Source organism: Glycine soja, chromosome 16 (genome assembly GCF_004193775.1).
Source record: "Glycine soja cultivar W05 chromosome 16, ASM419377v2, whole genome shotgun sequence".
Lineage (NCBI taxonomy): Eukaryota > Viridiplantae > Streptophyta > Magnoliopsida > Fabales > Fabaceae > Glycine > Glycine soja.
Genome location: NC_041017.1, coordinates 1,247,178 through 1,266,770, shown reverse-complemented (window position 1 = coordinate 1,266,770; position 19,593 = coordinate 1,247,178). Strand labels below are relative to the sequence as shown.

Genomic DNA, 19,593 nt, shown 5'->3' with positions numbered 1-19,593 from the left:
AAGGTCAAACACTTCATTTGGAAAATTCTTACGTGTTGTTTACCTATGCGATGCAATCTGCGTTCAAAAGGAGTAACTTGCCCAATTATATGCAGCTATTGTGAATGTAATCCAGAAAATGAATTCCATATTTTGGTGTGAGCATGTGTTCAACGCATATGGGAAGCTGCTATGGTCTATGGACAACTGTTGTTGATGATGTCAAAGTGGCAGAATCAACAACAACACTTATATATCTGCCACTTGCTAGAAAAGCTCCAATCACAATCCTTGCAGTTTTTGAGTGAATGGATGCATGCTCGTAGGCGCCTCGAGAATTAGATCACATACCAACGTGATAACACAACTCCATGGCAAAGACCACAGTAAGGCCATCACAAATACAACATTGACAAATCTGTTTTTCATGATCAACAACAGTTGAAGCTTGGAATTTGTATTCGAGATCACAGTGGCAAATTTATAAAAGCACAGACTTTGCTCATGGATGGCATACCTCAACCATATGAGGTAAAAGCTATGGCTCTTTTTCATGCACTGAAATGGGCGCACAACATCAATTCATCAAATGTGGTGTTTGTATCCGACTGCAAATATCTTATGGACACCATCTGCTCAAACCAAAATGACTTCGCGGAATTTCACAGAATAGTTGCTAGATGTAGAGCTTTGTTATTTATAATTCCAAACTCAATGGTGAATTTTGTGAGGAGACAATCAAACCAAGTAGTTCTTAATCTAGCCAAAGCTTTTTTAGGTTTCATGATCATTTCCAATTATTTTTATCAAATTCCAACTTTTATTTTTTCTTGGATTATAAATGAAATGCAATAACCTGGTTTCCGAAAAAAAGTAGTCACTAAATTTAATATGGTAGAAGGCTTTCTTACAAAAAAATATACACTATCAATAATATGTTATTACTTATCAATAGTATATTTTTTTACCCTATGAACATATAACTATTAAAGCCTCGTAAAAAAATATAACTATCAAACTCTTTAACTAATGGAGTTGTTTGACTAGTGTTTTGAAAATCAGAAGAAACTAGCTAATCAGATCAACACATTGGTTATCTAGTCAGGTCACGGGTTCAAATAAACTACAAAATCCAATCAAAGAAAAAATGGTATTTTTTTTGTTGTTGAAAAATCAATAAAAAGATTGGCATAAAATTCATTCAGAGTCAATAAAAATGCTTAATATAACATAATTTTACTTTTTTTCTTAAAAAATAAAAATTAATCTACAATGTTTGTCATTTTTTATTCGGAATATAAACTGGTTATTATTATTAATGTTGATGTATATTGTTAAAACCTAGACTCAAGTATTATAATATGTTTTATTTGAACATTTGTATGTATTTCAAATGTTAAGAAATAAAAACCTATTCCCGTATAAAAAAGAAGCTATTAAATTATGTTTTATATTTAATTTTTAGTATTATAAAGTTATAATATTATTATTGTTTTATTCATTTTGGTTTGACCTTAATCACGACAGAACCATTAAAACTTTCATGTTTCATATATGATTGTCTTCAAATAAAAAAACATCATGTGAGAATAGTTAAAAAAAACTTAATGCATTTTCAGTTCTCATAAAAGATACGATTAGGTACATTATGAATGTAATTTAACATAATTATACTTGTAACCAACTAACTTATCCCTTCTAGATAATAAGTGAGTACTCGGTAACAAGCACACGAGAATTTTCTAATGTACATAATACTGTATATATACATATATATAAATAAAAATTAGATTATTTTAATGAAAGGATGGGACCTAAGCTCCTCCATACACTAGATTAATACCCACGAGGGTATCAATGGAAAATTAGATAGCAATATACAAATTACGATAATAACGTACTATAGTAAAAAAAAGTGAACTTAAAATTTTAATTATTAAGATTTTGTTAGTTTATCTAATAAAACCACTGTTTTATTAAATGATTATTTATTCCTACCTAATTCCTACTTTCCTCGCCAAATTTCTATAACTTCTTCCAGGAAAAAAGTGAGAAATACACAATAATGATAATGATATAATTTATCACTACGCATTAAATAAGAGAGTATTTCAAGTTTCAAGCATTTATGGCTAGAACAGAATTTCTGATGCCGTCCACCACCAAACACCAATTCACCTAACAAATGTTATTTTCTTTATGAAAATGGTATGCATACAATTATATAAATTAATAATTTCATAATTAGTTTAACAATTGTTACTGATGATTAAATTATCAATGTATAAACCATTTTTCTAATGTGATGCGAAAGTTTGCTACTTGTCACAATAGAAACCATGCGTCTGTTGTGGAGTTTTCATGTCATGTGGATAGAAATAAACATGAAATGATGAAACCTACTCTATAAAATGCAAATTGTGAAAGGCTATGAAGGAATTTGTCCATTATTTTTGCGTTACGAGATTGTGACATTTATGATATATCCAATAACTATTCCGAACGACTAACTGCTAACAACACCCTTGATGTTTCAAAGTAGTATCATAAGTCAGATATTTTAATAGAAGAGTATATCAATGACATAGTGAATTTCGTTAACAGATTCTAGAAAATGATCCAACTAAGAACAACCAATAAAATTTGACTAGTTCTTGAGTCACCCTTGTGAAAACAAGCATTTTAATCTAAATATAACACGGAAAAGTACCAATTAAAATTGAAATTCCCATTTGATCCAGCCAATTAAGCAACATGAACCTAAACCAATTGCTACTAGACGTGCACTAGAAAACATGTCAATGGATATCCTATTGGGTCTTTTCAGTTTTCATGGTTATCACTAGGCAAAGAAAATAAGAAACTTTAGCCTTGCATCTTTCTGTCTGCTTAAATTGAACAAATTGGGTGGCAAACAGCTACAAAAGCTACTAGAATTTCCTTAAAAAAGCTAAACCTCAGAGAAAAGTAGAGGCATGCTTCTGATACAAGCTTTACTATATGCTTAAATGTCCTCTCAATAATTGCAGCACCCAACTACTTCTCTTGCACCTTTTTGGAGTGATGGAAATCATGTTTCTTCACTGAGCCTGTGTCAAGCTTGCCCTAACAAGGAAGGAACCAGGTATGAACATCCAAGATTCACTTTAGCTGTTGCCTAACTCTAATAATAGTGTTTGGTTCAATCCTATCACCATATCACCTTCCAAGTAAGTAGTAAGTATGGATTAATAAAAATTAAGGTGAATTAGATCTCAAGATTTATTAAGATTAAAGTAAGTTATAAGACTCAAAAAGTACTTATAAAAATATACACTTATATATTACTATTATTTATTAACAAGTTCTCGTATTGACAATAGAATTTAAATTCGTGTTGTTGTCAGAGTCATTTTCATACCAATTAGACCAACTTTCTTAGCAACCTTTTAAACAAGTTAAAGCTTAATAATGTACTTGGTTCCATAAGGTGGTGAAAGAGAATAAATTATTTTTCATTTATCTTTGTAGCTTCAAGATTTTTACTATAAAAAATTGATTTTATTGGTGTCACAATGGAACCAAATATCCACTAAGTGCGTGTTTGTATCTCTAGCGATTTTATTACAGGACAAAGTATGACACAACTTTAAGGTAGAAACACAGAAGATGATGTTTCCTGAAAATAGAGGTTAAGCACAAACAGAGAGATTGGTATCCGCAATCCAAACTCACTCTAAATATATGGTGATAATACAGTGGAATCAATTACAGTATACACTAAATAGTTCTGTGAAATACACATTAACATCACGTGGCTGATCACATGACCTCTCTGAATTTTCTGTCCCATTTTTTCTGTTTTTCACCAAATCCCAAGGCTAAGACAGTACAACATGCAACAGTGACAGCACGTGATCCCAATGGCATCAAATCCCAATTTCAGATATTTACCATTTCACTTTCACTCAGATTGTACCCAAAAAGAAGAATAAATGAACACTGATTGATTTCACTTGACCCTCATTTTCTTGAAGGCTCTCAATTAATGCCACAGAAACACTTCACAGGATCCTCCACTAAAATGAAGGTCTGGTCCTTACTGGCAGCTCTGGCTTTCACACTGTTACTAGTGGTGTCCTCAACTGAGGTTAATTACTCTTTGACATTCAGAGTGAAATCATCTTCTCATCAAGCTCTGAAAGATTTGCGGGGTCATAGAAAAGATCCTTCAAAGCAGGTGGTGGAGTCATGTTTCCGAGCAATACCCCCAAGCAAATCAAATCCCACACAAAATAAGTAACTCATGCATACGGTTAGACACTGTAATAATAACAGTATCTCAAAATTAGTAGTACTCTCTCTTTTGTTTTAGTTTTAATTTTTCATTGTAATTGTCTACTGGCTTCTAATTAAAGTTGCAGATAAAATAAAATTGTTGGTGATCAATTGTCAATGATTATATGTACTGCAGTTTAGTTAATATTTATTTTACAATTTTGTTAGTCAAACTTGTTCAATTATCTGATGATATGGTTGAATCTATTCTATTTCTATGATGAGAGCTTGATAGGATCACAAGATAAGCAAGCATTAACATAAACTTGGGTTTTGTATCTTTGGAGTTGAAAACCTACTCATTTTTAGCCTTTCCAAGCCCATCCAAAGTAAGCCCAAAAGTGATTCTTGAGTCATGCACCTCCTTTGCTTTTGACGTAAATATTTTGGCAAAGTCAATGATGAATGTTTAAAATTTTAAATAAATAAAAAATGGTTATTCAATTGTTTATAATTAAGTTTCTCCACGCTTGTTCTGCCAAACTGCAATCACGCATGGCACAAAAGGAGTAGTTTTTTTTTTTTTTTTTTCACGACAACAATGTATTCTCACAACTGAAAAGAAAATCATGAGAATAATCGCTGACATATGCTTAAGGACTCAAACTACTTGTTATTTGTGTCACAAATGACACAAAGAGCAGCTAGTTTCTTGGAATATATTGAGGACACTTGAGGATAATACAGTTGGATGAAATGTGTCTTGTGCATTTAGCCTTATTTGCCAGCAAGCTGTCATGAACAACTTTCCACGACAAAATTTGACTCTTCTAAGACCCTTCCTTCCATTGCCATGTGGCACCATAAATATTTGCTCTTGGTCTAAAATTTATTTATTTTTGATTCATTGGAAAATTAAAAACAGAAACTCAACCTAAACTATCCCTAAGAAGGAGGGTAGTTAGGTGAGGAGAAGGAGCATCCCAAAACAACAAAGGCTGGGACTGCCTAGCACCAAGAGTAGCTAAGTGACGAGCTACCTTATTTACCTCTTTACTAATACATTTGGAAGACAGAGTCACAGACCATTGCGATTGACAGTGTCCAAAATCATATTCACTAGAGCACCATGATTATGAGAGGTGGACACACCTTAGACTATAAAATTTTGTTTGTGAATTCTTTCATCCCCGACGAATGTTATTGTAAAATTGTCATCATTATTGGGTTTTTTTACTTTACCGGTGTGGGGTGTTGTCAGGTGCACGAGGCACATTGTCTTCCTGGATACCCAGATTTAAAACAAATTTTTAACAATATCTTTAAGTGTTTTTTTCTTTCTTTTAAGTAATTTTTTTTTATATAACTTACGAATTGGTTAATTCATAAGTTTTATATAATTTAGGGTAACTTATATAACTTAGGGATTAGTTAATCTGTATGAGTTATACCGATTAACTAATTTGTAAGAGTTATTGAATTTTTAATTTTTTTATTAAAAGAAATATTAAATTTTTTATTTTTTTAAAATTATACATATATTAATATGATTGATAAAAAATAAATAATAATTATTTTAAAAAAATTAATATATTTGTAATTAAAAAAATTACTATTTAAAAACATAATTCAAAATAATCTATTTTTATTTAATAAATAAACAATAAATATTTAAAAAAACATAATAATATATTTACAACTAAAAAAAAATACTATTTAAAAACAAAAATCAAAATAATATTTTTATAAATAAAAAATATTTACTGTTAAAAAATTAATTTATTAATAAATTAAAAAAAAACATATGGATTAGTTAATCCGTATGAGTTATACGGACTAAATAATTCGTATAACTCATATGAATTAGGTAATCCATATGAGTTATACACAAATTAAGTAATCCGTATGTGTTACACGGATAGCAAACATAATCCTAAATCACGAAAAAAAAAAAAAAAACCCTTACCATGATGGCAGAAAAGCATGGTGGTGGTGTAAACGGCCTGAATAGAATCAATGGAGGTTGACGATAGCAGCGGCGCGACAATGTTAATGTAGGGACAAAGGAGGAAGAAGCTGCGTTAAGCAAGGGTTTTTAAAATTTAAATGAAGGGTATTTTTGCCACTTCATTTAAATAACCGGATACAGAGACAATATTACTTAATGCACCTATCAACAGCTTAGACTATAAAGTATAAACAACTAATAATTAAATATCTTGTATTAGAACAGAAGAATTTTAATTTATAAGAATTTTCTGCCGCTCCAAAATTCCTTCCAGCTTCGTTCCACCGTGTATGTTCGTTGCTGTTTGCTCGATCCCCTCCAACGTGTCCCTCCACCCAGGCAGGGTTTCTATTTCACTTTTCCTTCCACCGATACTACCAAAGAACAAGGAGATCGCAATCGCAATTCTTAATTCTCACACGCACTTTCGCCAAATCGAAGTACATTATTGATTCCTTCCGTGATGAGAGAGCCCAGAGATGGAGCCAATAACAAGCCCTCTAAAGCCGCCGCCGCCGCCGCCGCATCACCGCCTCAGTCCTTCCCTCTCATTCTCGACGTCGACGATTTCAAGGTACGTACCTTCGCTTTTTCACTAATTTCAGCTTAAACAGAATTTCGGTTCCGATTGAAGGAGCTTGTTGTTGTTGCTGCTGTGTTAGGGAGACTTCTCGTTCGACGCGTTGTTCGGGAACCTCGTCAACGAGCTTCTTCCGACGTTCAAATTGGAGGAATCTGAATCGGACGGCGGAGATGCTCTCCCGAACGGCCATCTCCGCGTGCCATCCACCGATGGGTCCAAGTACTCGCAGGGGATTGTGAGTCCGTTGTTTCCTGAGGTCGAGAAGCTCCTGTCGTTGTTCAAGGATTCTTGTAAGGAGCTGCTTGAGCTTCGTAAACAGGTTTGTTTGCATACTTTATTTAGGATTTGTTTTTTTTGAGAGTTTAATTTGGGTTGAGGTGTTGATTTTATTGTTGTTGTGTTTTTGGTTGGAAGATTGATGGGAGACTCTACAATCTCAAGAAAGATGTTTCGGTTCAAGACTCTAAGCATCGGAAGACACTTGCTGAGGTTAGTCTCGAATCTACTTTGTTTGTGTTATACTATAATTTGCAACCAAATGTGTGGATCATCTGACATTGAAGTTGTTTTAGTTTAACTACTCGAGTTCGAGCCTAAGTACGTAGTTGCATTAAATACTCCATTTTGCCACCTATAGTTGTCTTATCTAATAATCTAGTTTGAGTAGAATTGTCTCCTGTAGAGCATACCATGTGGTCTAAAAAAATTGCAATTATTTTCTATTGTAAACCTTATGAAATTAGGGGAGGGGGGAAGAGGGGCAAATATATTACCCTAGTGATATTTGGGAAATTTTTGTTTTCTTTTTGGTTTTTCTATTTGGAAGAATGAGGTTCTTCTATGACTTGCTATCTAGCTAGGCCTGAATGAATGATCAGTTGGAAAGTTTGAGTTGAGATGATATGTTGAATTTTTGTGCATTTGTTTTTGTTTCCTTTTCAGCTAGAGAAAGGTGTGGATGGATTGTTTGACAGCTTTGCGAGGTTGGATTCACGAATTTCAAGTGTTGGTCAGACAGCAGCAAAGATAGGTGATCATCTCCAGGTAGAGAGTTCTTCCATTAGTCTACTATGTTTGATGGATGGATTTTGATCTCACATTTGTTTGTATTATTATGTTTTATAGGTTGGTCGGTTACTCCTTTGTCTTTGAAATATAATCTCTTTTCTAATTTCTAATTCTGTTATATTTTTTCAGAGTGCAGATGCTCAGCGAGAAACTGCCAGTCAAACAATTGAGTTGATAAAAGTAATACCAGTTTGTTCATTTTTTTTTTTTAATTTTACCATCATTTGTGTTAGGAAATTTACCTATGGTTAATTAATTTCTGCAGTACTTAATGGAATTCAATAGCAGCCCAGGCGACCTGATGGAGCTTTCACCTCTTTTTTCTGATGATAGCCGTGTTGCTGATGCTGCTTCGATTGCCCAGAAATTACGTAAAAATGTTTTACAACTCTTTAACCAAATTATGTCATTGCTATGCTAATTATGTTAATTTTCAGGGTCATTTGCTGAAGAAGATATAGGAAGACATGGAATACCTGTCCCATCAGCTATGGGAAATGCAACTGCTAGCAGAGGATTAGAAGTAGCAGTTGCTAATTTACAGGACTACTGCAATGGTCAGTATTTTACAAAAAACTTGAACCATAACTTATTATTAATATTCATATGTTTCTGTCAAACAGAATAATTAAGAGAATCAAAGTTGTACACATTTTCTGTTAAAAGCTGTTGCAATATAGTCAGTTTTTTCTTCAGGAATATTATGACTGACAGTACATTATTCAATCTAAGATTTTTTTAATCTGCGAGGTTATTTACTTTCTATTGAGCAGATAAAATGGTCAGCATGCTTTAAAAGCTGATTAGCTATGTCTAGGTGGAATATCAAAACTCACTTTGATTTATCGATGATGTTGAATATTTCTGTGGTTATTTAACAGGTTCTTCCTATTAGGTGAATAGGCCATAATTAGGCTATTGGTCATGCTAAACTTCTTTATGATCTTCTGACATTTAGTGTATTTTTTTTAAACGACATTTACTGTATTTGTTACAATGACCATGTAGAATTCTGAATAAAAATTTACTTTACTGAACAATCAGGAGCTCACATTTAATTTTCCAGAGGCACTTTTTCCTGCCTTTTTGTGTTCTGCTTTTATCCATGCTGTGCATTCCTTATCTTGAAATGCTTGTGTCTAGATTTAAGGACATCTGCTTTGGTCATGTCTTATCTTTCTTCAATATGGTGTGAGCCAAATGTAAACAATACTCAGGAATTAAATCGCATGGAGTTTTTGTTTACTACATTTTTCTTCTAATTAGATCTGTAGCAAATGACTTAACCTAGTCTTGAGGAACACAATTCAATATTAGTTCAATTCTACCTGTCCCTGTTACCAGGGTTCATGTTCAGAATTTTTGTTTTCTTCTGCCTTTTAAGAATATAAGAACTTTCTGATCCTTTTGGAGAAACTGACCTTACATAAGGGTAAGACTAAAATATTTAGTTGCAGTCCATGAATGTTAAAACTCTGACTTCTTGGTTTCTTTAGTAATAAATGTTTGATTATTCTTTTACCATTTCTGCAGAACTGGAGAATAGATTGCTTTCTCGGTTTGATGCAGCATCACAGAAAAGAGAATTGACCACAATGGCAGAATGTGCCAAAATTTTGTCTCAGGTAATAAAGTTTTGTTGTACATAATTACATTTGAGTGCACCTACTAACATATCAAATGTTGAATTTTTGGTAAATTAGTGCAACTATTTAACTAAATTACTATTTGTAATGCAGTTTAACAGGGGTACAAGTGCCATGCAACATTATGTGGCAACACGTCCAATGTTTATTGATGTGGAAATAATGAATGCAGACACTAAGCTGGTTCTTGGTGACCAGGCTGCCCAAGCTAGTCCTAGTAATGTTGCTCGTGGGCTTTCCTCCTTGTACAAAGAAATCACAGGTTTGAATAATACTTTCTGCTCTTTGTAAAATGAAAATATTCTTGGCAGGACAATGGTTGACAGTAATTTTTTACAGATACTGTTCGTAAGGAAGCTGCAACAATCACGGCCGTATTCCCTTCACCAAGTGAAGTTATGTCAATTTTAGTTCAGGTACCAAATAACATGGTCTTCACTAAATATTGTGGCTTTGAACAGGTTGTATATTTTATTGTGTTCACAAAAACCAATGTTCTCATAATTCTGCATGCAGAGAGTTTTAGAGCAGCGAATCACTGCCCTTTTGGACAAACTGTTAGAGAAACCATCTCTTGTCAATTTACCTTCCGTGGAGGAAGGTGGGCTCCTATTAGTGAGTACAATTAACCAATTTCCTTCATTATTATCATCCAAGTGCCAGTTTTGACAGCAGGCTGATGCCAATATACTTTGTATTTGATTTGAGGTTTCAGTATCTTCGAATGCTGGCAGTGGCGTATGAAAAGACCCAAGAGCTAGCAAGAGATCTACAAGCTGTAGGATGTGGTGACTTGGATGTTGAGGGTAATGAATTAACTTTAAATATGCCTGTTTTTCTTCATTGCATATTGGTGAACTCATCTCTAAAAGGAACATTGGTTTGGAACATAGATGCAAATGGTACTAAAAGGAAATAAGAAATCTTATTGGTTGTTTGTTAGATGTATTTTTTGACAATACTTTAGTACACACATGGTTTTGTAGTGAAACATGACGACAATTACATTTTCATGATTTGCCTACAATATAATCCAGTTTTGTGTCAGTTGTTGTTAGGGATTTGCTATTTAGTGTGTGTTTGGTTAGCTGTTGGAATGGGGCAAAAGGACGTTCAACGCCAATGACAATTTTTTCCTTCTCAGTTTGATGCTTTTGAATGTTTGAATGCCCATTTGCAGCATTTCAAATGGATTCCCAAACATAGCCTTAGTAATAAAGTCAGGGTGAAAATTGAGAATGGTTTTGAATTGTACTTTCTTACTTGACTGCTTGCTTTGACAATAACTTATGTTTGATGGTGTAATGTGAGTGGTAGTCTAAGTGCTCTAGTCTTGCCTCATGGCAACTTTCAAGCAGGACATTTGACTCTATTAATTTTATGTACCTTACCCATCTTATAAATATGTGGTAATGGCAGATATGCTTCATTCTTGTATTATTTATTTCATTCCCTCTAATGATTAAAAACCAGTTTTTAAATAAATGTCAATATGTCTTATAGTCACACGTGCTTTGTGCTGGATTAAGAATATTCAAAATGTTATTAGGTGACTTTATAAAAAATTCTCTGATTATTCAGGTCTAACAGAGTCCCTATTTTCAAGTCACAAGGATGAATACCCTGAATATGAGCAGGCATCTCTTAGGCAATTATATAAAGTGAAGGTTTGTGATTGTTTCAATTTTCCCCCTTACATGCGTAATATGTAGAAAAGTTGTGATGATTCAAAGAGTACAACAAAGATCGCCATTTATAGTTATACAGCTTTGATCATAAAAACTATGCTAGAATAATGGACATCAAATCAAACCTGATTACTACAAATAAATAACTTGACCTAGCAACTAATGAAGAAATAAATCTAATGAAATCTGTACAAGAAATAATACATGTGCGCCATATTTTACAAGTTACAACACTTTTCCTCAGGCTAGTGAATGGGTGTTTATTGTTCTTGTTCATAGCTTGCTAGTAAGATCTTGGAATTGTTCTGTGGGTGGCCCCTTTGTTAGAACATCTGCCAACTGACCTCTAGAAGTTTGTCTCTAGAAGGCTACTGTCTATCTTTTCCTTGATGAAGTACCACTTTATTCCTACATGTTTTGTCTTGTCATGCTGAACTGGATTATGAGAAATGCTAATCGAATTTGATGTTGCAGAAAAGCTTCATAGAAACTTCATACTTAATTCTGTGGTCATCAAGTATGATTTTCATCCATATTAGCTCACAAATCCTTTAGGCCATCAAGTATGATTTTCATTCATGGCTTGAACCCATTTCTCAGGTTTTAAGGCTTCTTGTACTGATTTGGGGATTCACATATTCCTTTCCATTATTTGAGCATTTAATTGATCTTCTAAACTGAGTTTTAACCATATGAGAAAAGTCCCAGACCAATTGAAACACCTCAAATTTGTCTTTCATCAAGTAAATCCATGTAACCCAAATATATTCATTCATAAAAGAAACAAGCCATTTTCCACCAGAAATTTTAGAAATAGGAGCTGGTCCCCAAGCATCAGAATGATCAAATTCTGAAGGTTCACTGTATGATGGTTTTTGGCAGATAGATGCACATCACAATTGAATGACTCAACGGACTCTAAAATAAACAAATGGGGAAACAATGACTTAAGAATTGCGATTACTAAATGGAGGATGCATTAGACACTCATGTTGAAGCCAAATTTGGGAAGCCACAAACTCAAAACTTGTCTGATGACATGAGGTGGACACATTTGGTTCGGCGCTGCTTTTTGTTTCTTTGCATTGCAAATAATATAACCTAACCCATTCCTTAGCAATTCCAATCATCTTCTCTGGCTAGATATTGAAAGACCCAATAGGAAGGAAATAATGTTACTACAACACGGATCACTAGTTATACAACTTTGATCATAAAACTATGCTAGAATTGTGGACATCAAATCAAACCTGGTTACTACATATAAAGAAAGAAGGAAACCTTGACCAATCAATCCTAATGATGGAATAAATCTAACTAAATCTGTGAAAAAAAGAAATAATGCACACACTTCACATTTTACACATGTTACAGCAACAATTAGTTTTGATTGCAAAGGCTTTATGTGGCTAAAAAATGCAGATGGAAGAACTGCGAGCTGAAAGCCAGCAGATTTCTGATGCATCTGGGTCAATTGGACGCTCAAAAGGAGCTTCAGTAGTTTCTTCTCAACAGCAAATATCTGTTACTGTTGTAACAGAGTTTGTGCGTTGGAATGAAGAAGCAATCTCAAGATGCAATCTCTTTGCTTCCCAGGTAATTAATTATTTGCTTCTCTGACTGGAATTTCGGAAGTTTCTTTTTTTTTTTCTTTCAAAAGTATCCTCTGCAGTACTGTAGTTGCTTTGGATAACTGCAGTAAGGATCTTTTGCCAAGTAAGGTTTGTTTAATTGGATTAATGAAGCCTAATGTGTGAAGTTGTTTCTATAGGCTTATGCTTTTTCAAGTTTCGATTTTTCTTCCATCTTTTTTGTCTCAAAAAAAATCTAGTTTAGCAAGTGAATGAGTATATTTGTATGTTTAAATTCATTTCACGTCGATAAACTAATTGTATACGGAAATAGTTAATTATGATTTGGACAAGTATAAAAATTAAATAGCTTTTGTATACTAATTCTAAATGTGATTTTTATTTCATTTTTTTGTATTATAGATTATCAACATGTTTTTGTAATAATTCATCATTCCGTAATCTTTCCAATTTGTTTTTGTTTGGCACTTACTAATGTTTAGGTAGTTAAGATGCTGATCTTTTGATTTGAACTTAATATTAAAATCCTTTGTAGAATAATTGAAACTGTTGTTCTTTTACAGCCTGCTACACTTGCAACCCATGTTAAAGCAGTGTTTACTTGCCTGCTAGACCAAGTAAGTTAATGTCACATTTTTCAGCATTCATATATTTGTTCCTTCAGTGTTTTGGAGTTCATTCTTCTGGGGCCATCCTCTGTCTCTTTTGCAGGTTAGTCAATATATAGCTGATGGGCTTGAACGGGCAAGAGACAGCCTGACTGAAGCAGCTAATTTGAGGGAAAGATTTGTGTTGGGTACAAGTGTTACCCGTAGAGTGGCTGCTGCAGCTGCATCTGCTGTAATTACATGATTTTTTTGCATGCTCTTGTTAAAGTATATAGTACATATGAGCACATTTCACCATACATATTCAAGATTTATTTGTTGATATGCAGGCAGAGGCGGCGGCAGCTGCTGGTGAAAGTAGTTTCAGATCTTTCATGATTGCTGTGCAACGTTCTGGAAGCAGTGTAGCTATTATTCAACAAGTACAATATTGAGCCTTGATTTTTAATTAATATTTTTTGCTATAAACAAAACCCTATAACTGAAATGAGTAATTCTCTGCAGTACTTTGCTAATTCTATATCTCGGCTTTTGCTCCCCGTTGATGGTGCACATGCTGCTGCTTGTGAGGAAATGGCTACAGCAATGTCAAGTGCAGAGGCTGCTGCTTATAAAGGACTACAACAGTGCATTGAAACTGTCATGGCTGAGGTCAGTTGTGCCTATAATATTGTGTGTGATAGACTAATAAGCAGTGCTCGACTATATTAAACATAATGGCTACTCTCTGTCTGCATAATTATCCTTGTAATTATGGGCTTTTTCTGGTTCAGGGTGTTTCCTGTATTTTTTCTTTTTCTTTTCAAGTTTGAATCCTAGCTCCCAAACTCTTAAAATTCCACTTTAAACCCCTTGGCAGGTGGAGCGGTTGCTTTCAGCTGAACAAAAGGCTACAGATTATCGATCACCTGATGATGGAATGGCTCCTGACCACCGGGCAACCAGTGCCTGCACAAGGTGGATGTTACTTGAAATTCAAACTGCAAGTAGTATTAGTACTGATGATATTGATATTTTCTGTGATTTATATCTCTGCATGTATGTGAACTCAGTTGTTTTTAGTTTGCTGAACATTTAAAATTTTATGATTTCATTCTAGATGTGTATTTCTATCTAGCAAGGTTTCAAAAACTGAATCAGTTCAAGGATTCAAGGTCCAACCAGGCTTGTTTAGATGCATACCGATAAATATATGACAATATATAATCAATATAATGTATGTTAAGTATACAAGTAGGAATAATTGAAATATACCTGTAGCACTGGTTCACTGGTTTCTAAGCTTCTGCTTTTAGAGGGTTGACCAGACTAGTCAAAACACCAATTCCTGATCTCCCTTGCTAATCTGGTTGGTTTTAAAAACAAGCAAGGCTATATAGATTATAAACACCAACTCCTGTTCTCAATGTTATTTTAGGGACCAAGTTTGAATCATTTTTAACATAGTTGACTGGGATGGATTTCATTTCATATAATCATCGGATAATGCATTAGAGTGATGCTATCAATGTTTATTTTTCAAGTTTATCTCTCCATCTTTGTATTCCTAACTAACAAGGATATTTGGTTTTCTTTGTCAGAGTTGTTGCTTATCTTTCTCGTGTGCTGGAGTCTGCATTTACTGCTTTAGAAGGCCTTAACAAACAAGCATTCCTGACTGAGTTGGTATGATATTGTATTGCTGATCATTGGATATATTGATTTAATGTCTTATTGGATCAAATAGTTGGCTGCTTGTACAGAATCAAGCAGATTGGTGGATGATCTTTTCGTAAAATTCTTGGATCTTATAACAAACTATCATTAGTGGAAAGTTGTTTTAGTAGATGACAGTCTATATATGGGTATTATTTATTAGAGAGAATCCTTTAGAGTTTATCATAGTTTTAATGGGGTAAAGTTTTTTTTTTATATTATTATCATTGTTTACTTCCTTGTTTGTGACAGTTCTGTCCCTAATCAATGTTTTAGTGATGGAGAAGGGTCCACATAGTGATTCATTTGTTTTGTCTAAGAAAGAGCTTGCCATTATCCAATATAATGTCAACCCAATTGTCTTGGGCAGTTAATCTGGTTCAAGTGACACTGATTTGCTTCTGCCAGAAATTTTTTATTGCTTTCAAGTTTCAACATTATACTTTCATCTACTTATATTTTAATCTTCAAATTTTTCAAAATTTGGAATCCGTTTAGTCCATTAACTCTTAATGTTGTCTTTTTTTTGGGGATAATATCATTTGAACTTTATCTTTCACATTGATGATATGTATTATGGACTCTGTTCATACCACTTAGTTGAGCTATGTTTTTAGACAAAGGTATGGCAAGAAAATATAAAATGAAATTTGACTCGGAAAAAAGTTAACGGTGCATTAGTTCTACAACATGTTTTTCACTTGCATCAAGTGATTTGATTTGTACTAAATAATAATTTTGATGTGCCATGTTAGTTCTATTGCCTGCCTTTCATTTGTACATCATTATTTTACCAGGTGCTGAGATGGTTATGGTGAAATACTTTGCATTGGTTGGGCTCTTTGTCCTAATTTTAATGATAACATGATAACTTTTGTCATTTTAGGGAAATCGCTTGCACAAGGTGCTACTAAACCATTGGCAGAAGTATACTTTTAATCCAAGGTAATAGACCTGGGTCCTGCATTCCTTACTTTATCTATCTTGTTACCATACATATTACTGTAATACATACTTCTTTGACTTGGAAAAAATGTTCATAAGCTAATCACAAATTGATCTTCCTCAATGGTCTTTCTTTTACCCTATGTTTTGTAATGGTTGAACTCTTTTAGCCACATCTATTTGTGTGTTTTAGCTTTTAGGACAAGTGTTTTTGTCTCCAACTTCTTCAATTTTTATGCTGGTGGTATTTTGTGAACTTTATATACTTACTAGTTCTATAATATCTGCTGATTGTTGTGTGTCCATGAATCACTTTGGAGTGGGGGGTTGCGACTGAAGCGTGACATTACTGAATATGGAGAATTTCTGCGTAGTTTCAATGCTCCGTCTGTTGATGAAAAGTTTGAATTATTGGGCATGTAAGTTTAACAACATGCAAATCTTTTCAAATTTTTTCCTGTCTCCCAGTTTTTACATACTAATTTCTTAACACTTTCTATAGAATGGCCAATGTATTTATTGTTGCTCCTGAGAGCCTTTCAACTTTGTTTGAGGGCACACCCAGCATACGGAAAGATGCACAAAGGTATAACTACATTGGATCTGTAAATGCAATAATTTATGTTTTATGGTCTTGTTATTATTACTAGTATCACCACTACCACAGCCACCAACATCATTATAAGTTGACTAATGATGGTATATGTATATAAAAAAAGATCTTTTCCTATTTCTGTTCAATTTCCAGAGATTTCATATGTTTAGGTTCATTGTTCGTATTGTTTCCATTTTTCATTAGGCTATTTATGTTACAATTTTTTTTTTTTTTTTGTGTGTGTGTGGTCTTATGAGCTTATCTTACACTCGTAATTTGTTTCATAAAGCTTTTTTGGGGTGAGAATAATCGCCAATTTTGATATTAGTTGTCCCTCCACACAAACACTTGACACTTAACCACACTTTGTGGTTAGCCGCAAGGTAATTTGGTTATTTAAGATGACAACTATTAAGGGCTCCATTAAGATAAGTGGATCAAATGGATGATTGTTCAATCAAAAACGGGTAGAGGAAAACTTTAGGAAAAACTTGAAAATGATCCCCCCCCCCCCCCCCCCCCCCCCAAATACACAAGAAACACCCCAATAAGCAAATAACCTAATGTTGTTGCCCATGATTGCTGATGAAAATGTTATCTTCTCTGCTATGCACCAGATTTATTCAACTTCGGGATGACTACAAGGCTGCCAAACTTGCGTCCAAACTAAGTTCCTTGTGGTCTTAACAAAATCCGGCTTGTGATCTAAAATCTTCGGGGATGACTACATTCACCTGTTTATTGGCTATGGGCACTGACGCTTGAACTGAATTCATTTGGTGGTGTTAGAAGAGTGATTAACAATTTGTTCTATACAAAATTATAGGTTATTCAATGGCCGTTTTAGTAGAATTGAGTGTTCTTTCTTGCTGAATATTTGGAGGCATGAATAGGAAGGGAGACCATGTAGATTTGTATTTTATTTTATTTTATTTTATAATGCATAGTTTTCCTTTGTGAATGTAGTTGTATTTTTATGTTTGCGGAGTTGTTGATTTTTGGTGCTAAGTGGATCGTGCTTAGACCGAGTAAATATAGCCAATACTTGGATACGTCGTGTAAATTAGTTTCACCCTGTTGTTTATGGAATGCATGTTTCATTATCATGGTACATGCTAGATTGCTAGTATTTGTTAATCAGGCATCTCTGTATTATTTTGAGCGCAAAAGAACACTCATATATCTGAAGGAAAAATGACCGAATAGTTGTGGGTTGAATCATTGACCTCAGATGTGTTCGAAACTAATTTCTGAATTCTGGTTGAACCCAAAGGTAGAAGAGGGGAGAGAAGAGTGCCCAAGTATTCCATTCTATTGAAAATATGAGTGATGAAAATGCAAGTTATAGCCACCCAAACTACCTAACCACTAGCCAATTGACCGTTATAAAGAGGAAGAGTCGAACCCATGTTGCTCATGAAACATCTCCGCTGAGTCTATATGACTAGACGGAAGTTGCTTGTGCTTCTCGTTGATAACCTTAGCGGCCAAGTACTAGCTTTAACCGGGAAGTCCATTATTATTGAAACATCTTCTAGTGCATCAACAAAAAATTGTGATTTCTAATCAATTTTAGTCAAGAGAATGTGTTAAAAAAAGTGTGGTAAAGAGTGTATTGTTAGCATTTCTCTTCTCTTATTGGGAGAGCTACCAACATATTTTTTGTTGAAATTTATTAAAAATTACAAATTGAAGAAATACATTAAATGATAAGTGAGTCTTTTGTGATTTAATAAATCTTAACCAATTAAAAAAATGTTTAAAAGAGTGTATTGTTAACATTTTTCTATGAAAAAATACAACGATATAACAGCTTCTTTTTTTTGTGAATTTCAACGATATAATGACTGTTACATGTATTTATAGGATATAAATAGAACTGCTTGAATAAGTAAAAAAATGCAAGTTACAACCATGGTAGCTGCCTAACCACCTAGCTAGTTAACCGTTGTAGAGGGGTATGCGTAGATGGTATTTGCGCAGAGTATGTACATGTGCATATCTTTGTTTGAACTCTACACCTTATGCTTTATAGTCTCTAGAGCTTTGGGAGCTATTGAGATCCGACAATAATGTATCAAATAACTCCATTGGATTCTTTGGTGCAAGAGAATATTTTTTTGCTTTCATAATTCTTTTTTCCTTCTCTCCTTTTACTTATTCTTATCAACCTGTTTTTTTTATGTCCTGTCTTCTATATCTTTTTTATTTTTTAATTTTCGTGCATCCCTTCAAGAGAATTTGCCTATGGTGGATACAGATTATTAGAATTTATGTACGGATCTTTGTCCGAGAACGTAGATAAATGGGTTAGTAGGTTTTCAGCTTGTGTTTATTTGTCAAAAAATACCTTGAAACTTTAGACTCATGACCTTATTTATATATTATTATTTTATTTATTTCCTATCTATACTTTCTTCCACACTAGTCCTCAAGTCACAAATGCCTTGACTAGTTGTGACTTATCTTCGATCTTTAGCTTGAGTTTTACAGTATGTTTGTTTGAACGTTATATTAATATCACGGTAGAGATTCACGTTGACTTCGAAGCTCGTAGACAATGTGTTGAGAAAAACGTGAAGTGATGGCAGTGTCACTGCTCATCCAAACATGCTGTTAGAGGTAATAGGTCCTACTTTCATTTATTACCTAAGTTTGTATCCTTTTTCTTGTGTTTTTTAAAATACAAAATCTATTTTCATTTCTTGAAAACACTTTCCTTTTTCTTCCTTTTAGGCCTTGCTTTCTTTGGCTGGGTGAAATATATTTTTGGTCTTTTTAAAATCTGAAAAGTTTGGTATTAGTTTATTTAAAAAAATTCTGCTTTTTGCCCCCACTAATCTAAAATATTTGGAGGATAAAACATTGTACATTTCAAAATTTAAAGAACAAAAATAGACAAATTATTAGAGAGACTAAAACTGCAGTT

General features: G+C 33.6%; 1 protein-coding gene across 1 annotated transcript; it reads left to right on the top strand.

Moving 5' to 3' along the window:
• Positions 1-6,455: 6,455 nt before the first annotated feature.
• Positions 6,456-17,775, top strand: LOC114390570 (exocyst complex component SEC10b-like). The gene is made up of 24 exons (XM_028351344.1): positions 6,456-6,818; positions 6,907-7,146; positions 7,242-7,316; positions 7,770-7,871; positions 8,025-8,075; positions 8,161-8,266; positions 8,333-8,452; positions 9,429-9,520; positions 9,635-9,803; positions 9,881-9,957; positions 10,058-10,156; positions 10,257-10,347; positions 11,123-11,208; positions 12,652-12,825; positions 13,385-13,438; positions 13,533-13,661; positions 13,759-13,851; positions 13,934-14,080; positions 14,289-14,386; positions 15,010-15,094; positions 16,011-16,069; positions 16,390-16,488; positions 16,572-16,655; positions 17,282-17,775. The coding sequence occupies exons 1-24, from the start codon at positions 6,708-6,710 to the stop codon at positions 17,349-17,351; spliced, it is 2,511 nt and encodes an 836-aa protein (XP_028207145.1). The 5' UTR covers positions 6,456-6,707; the 3' UTR covers positions 17,352-17,775.
• The last annotated feature ends 1,818 nt before the right edge of the window (positions 17,776-19,593 follow it).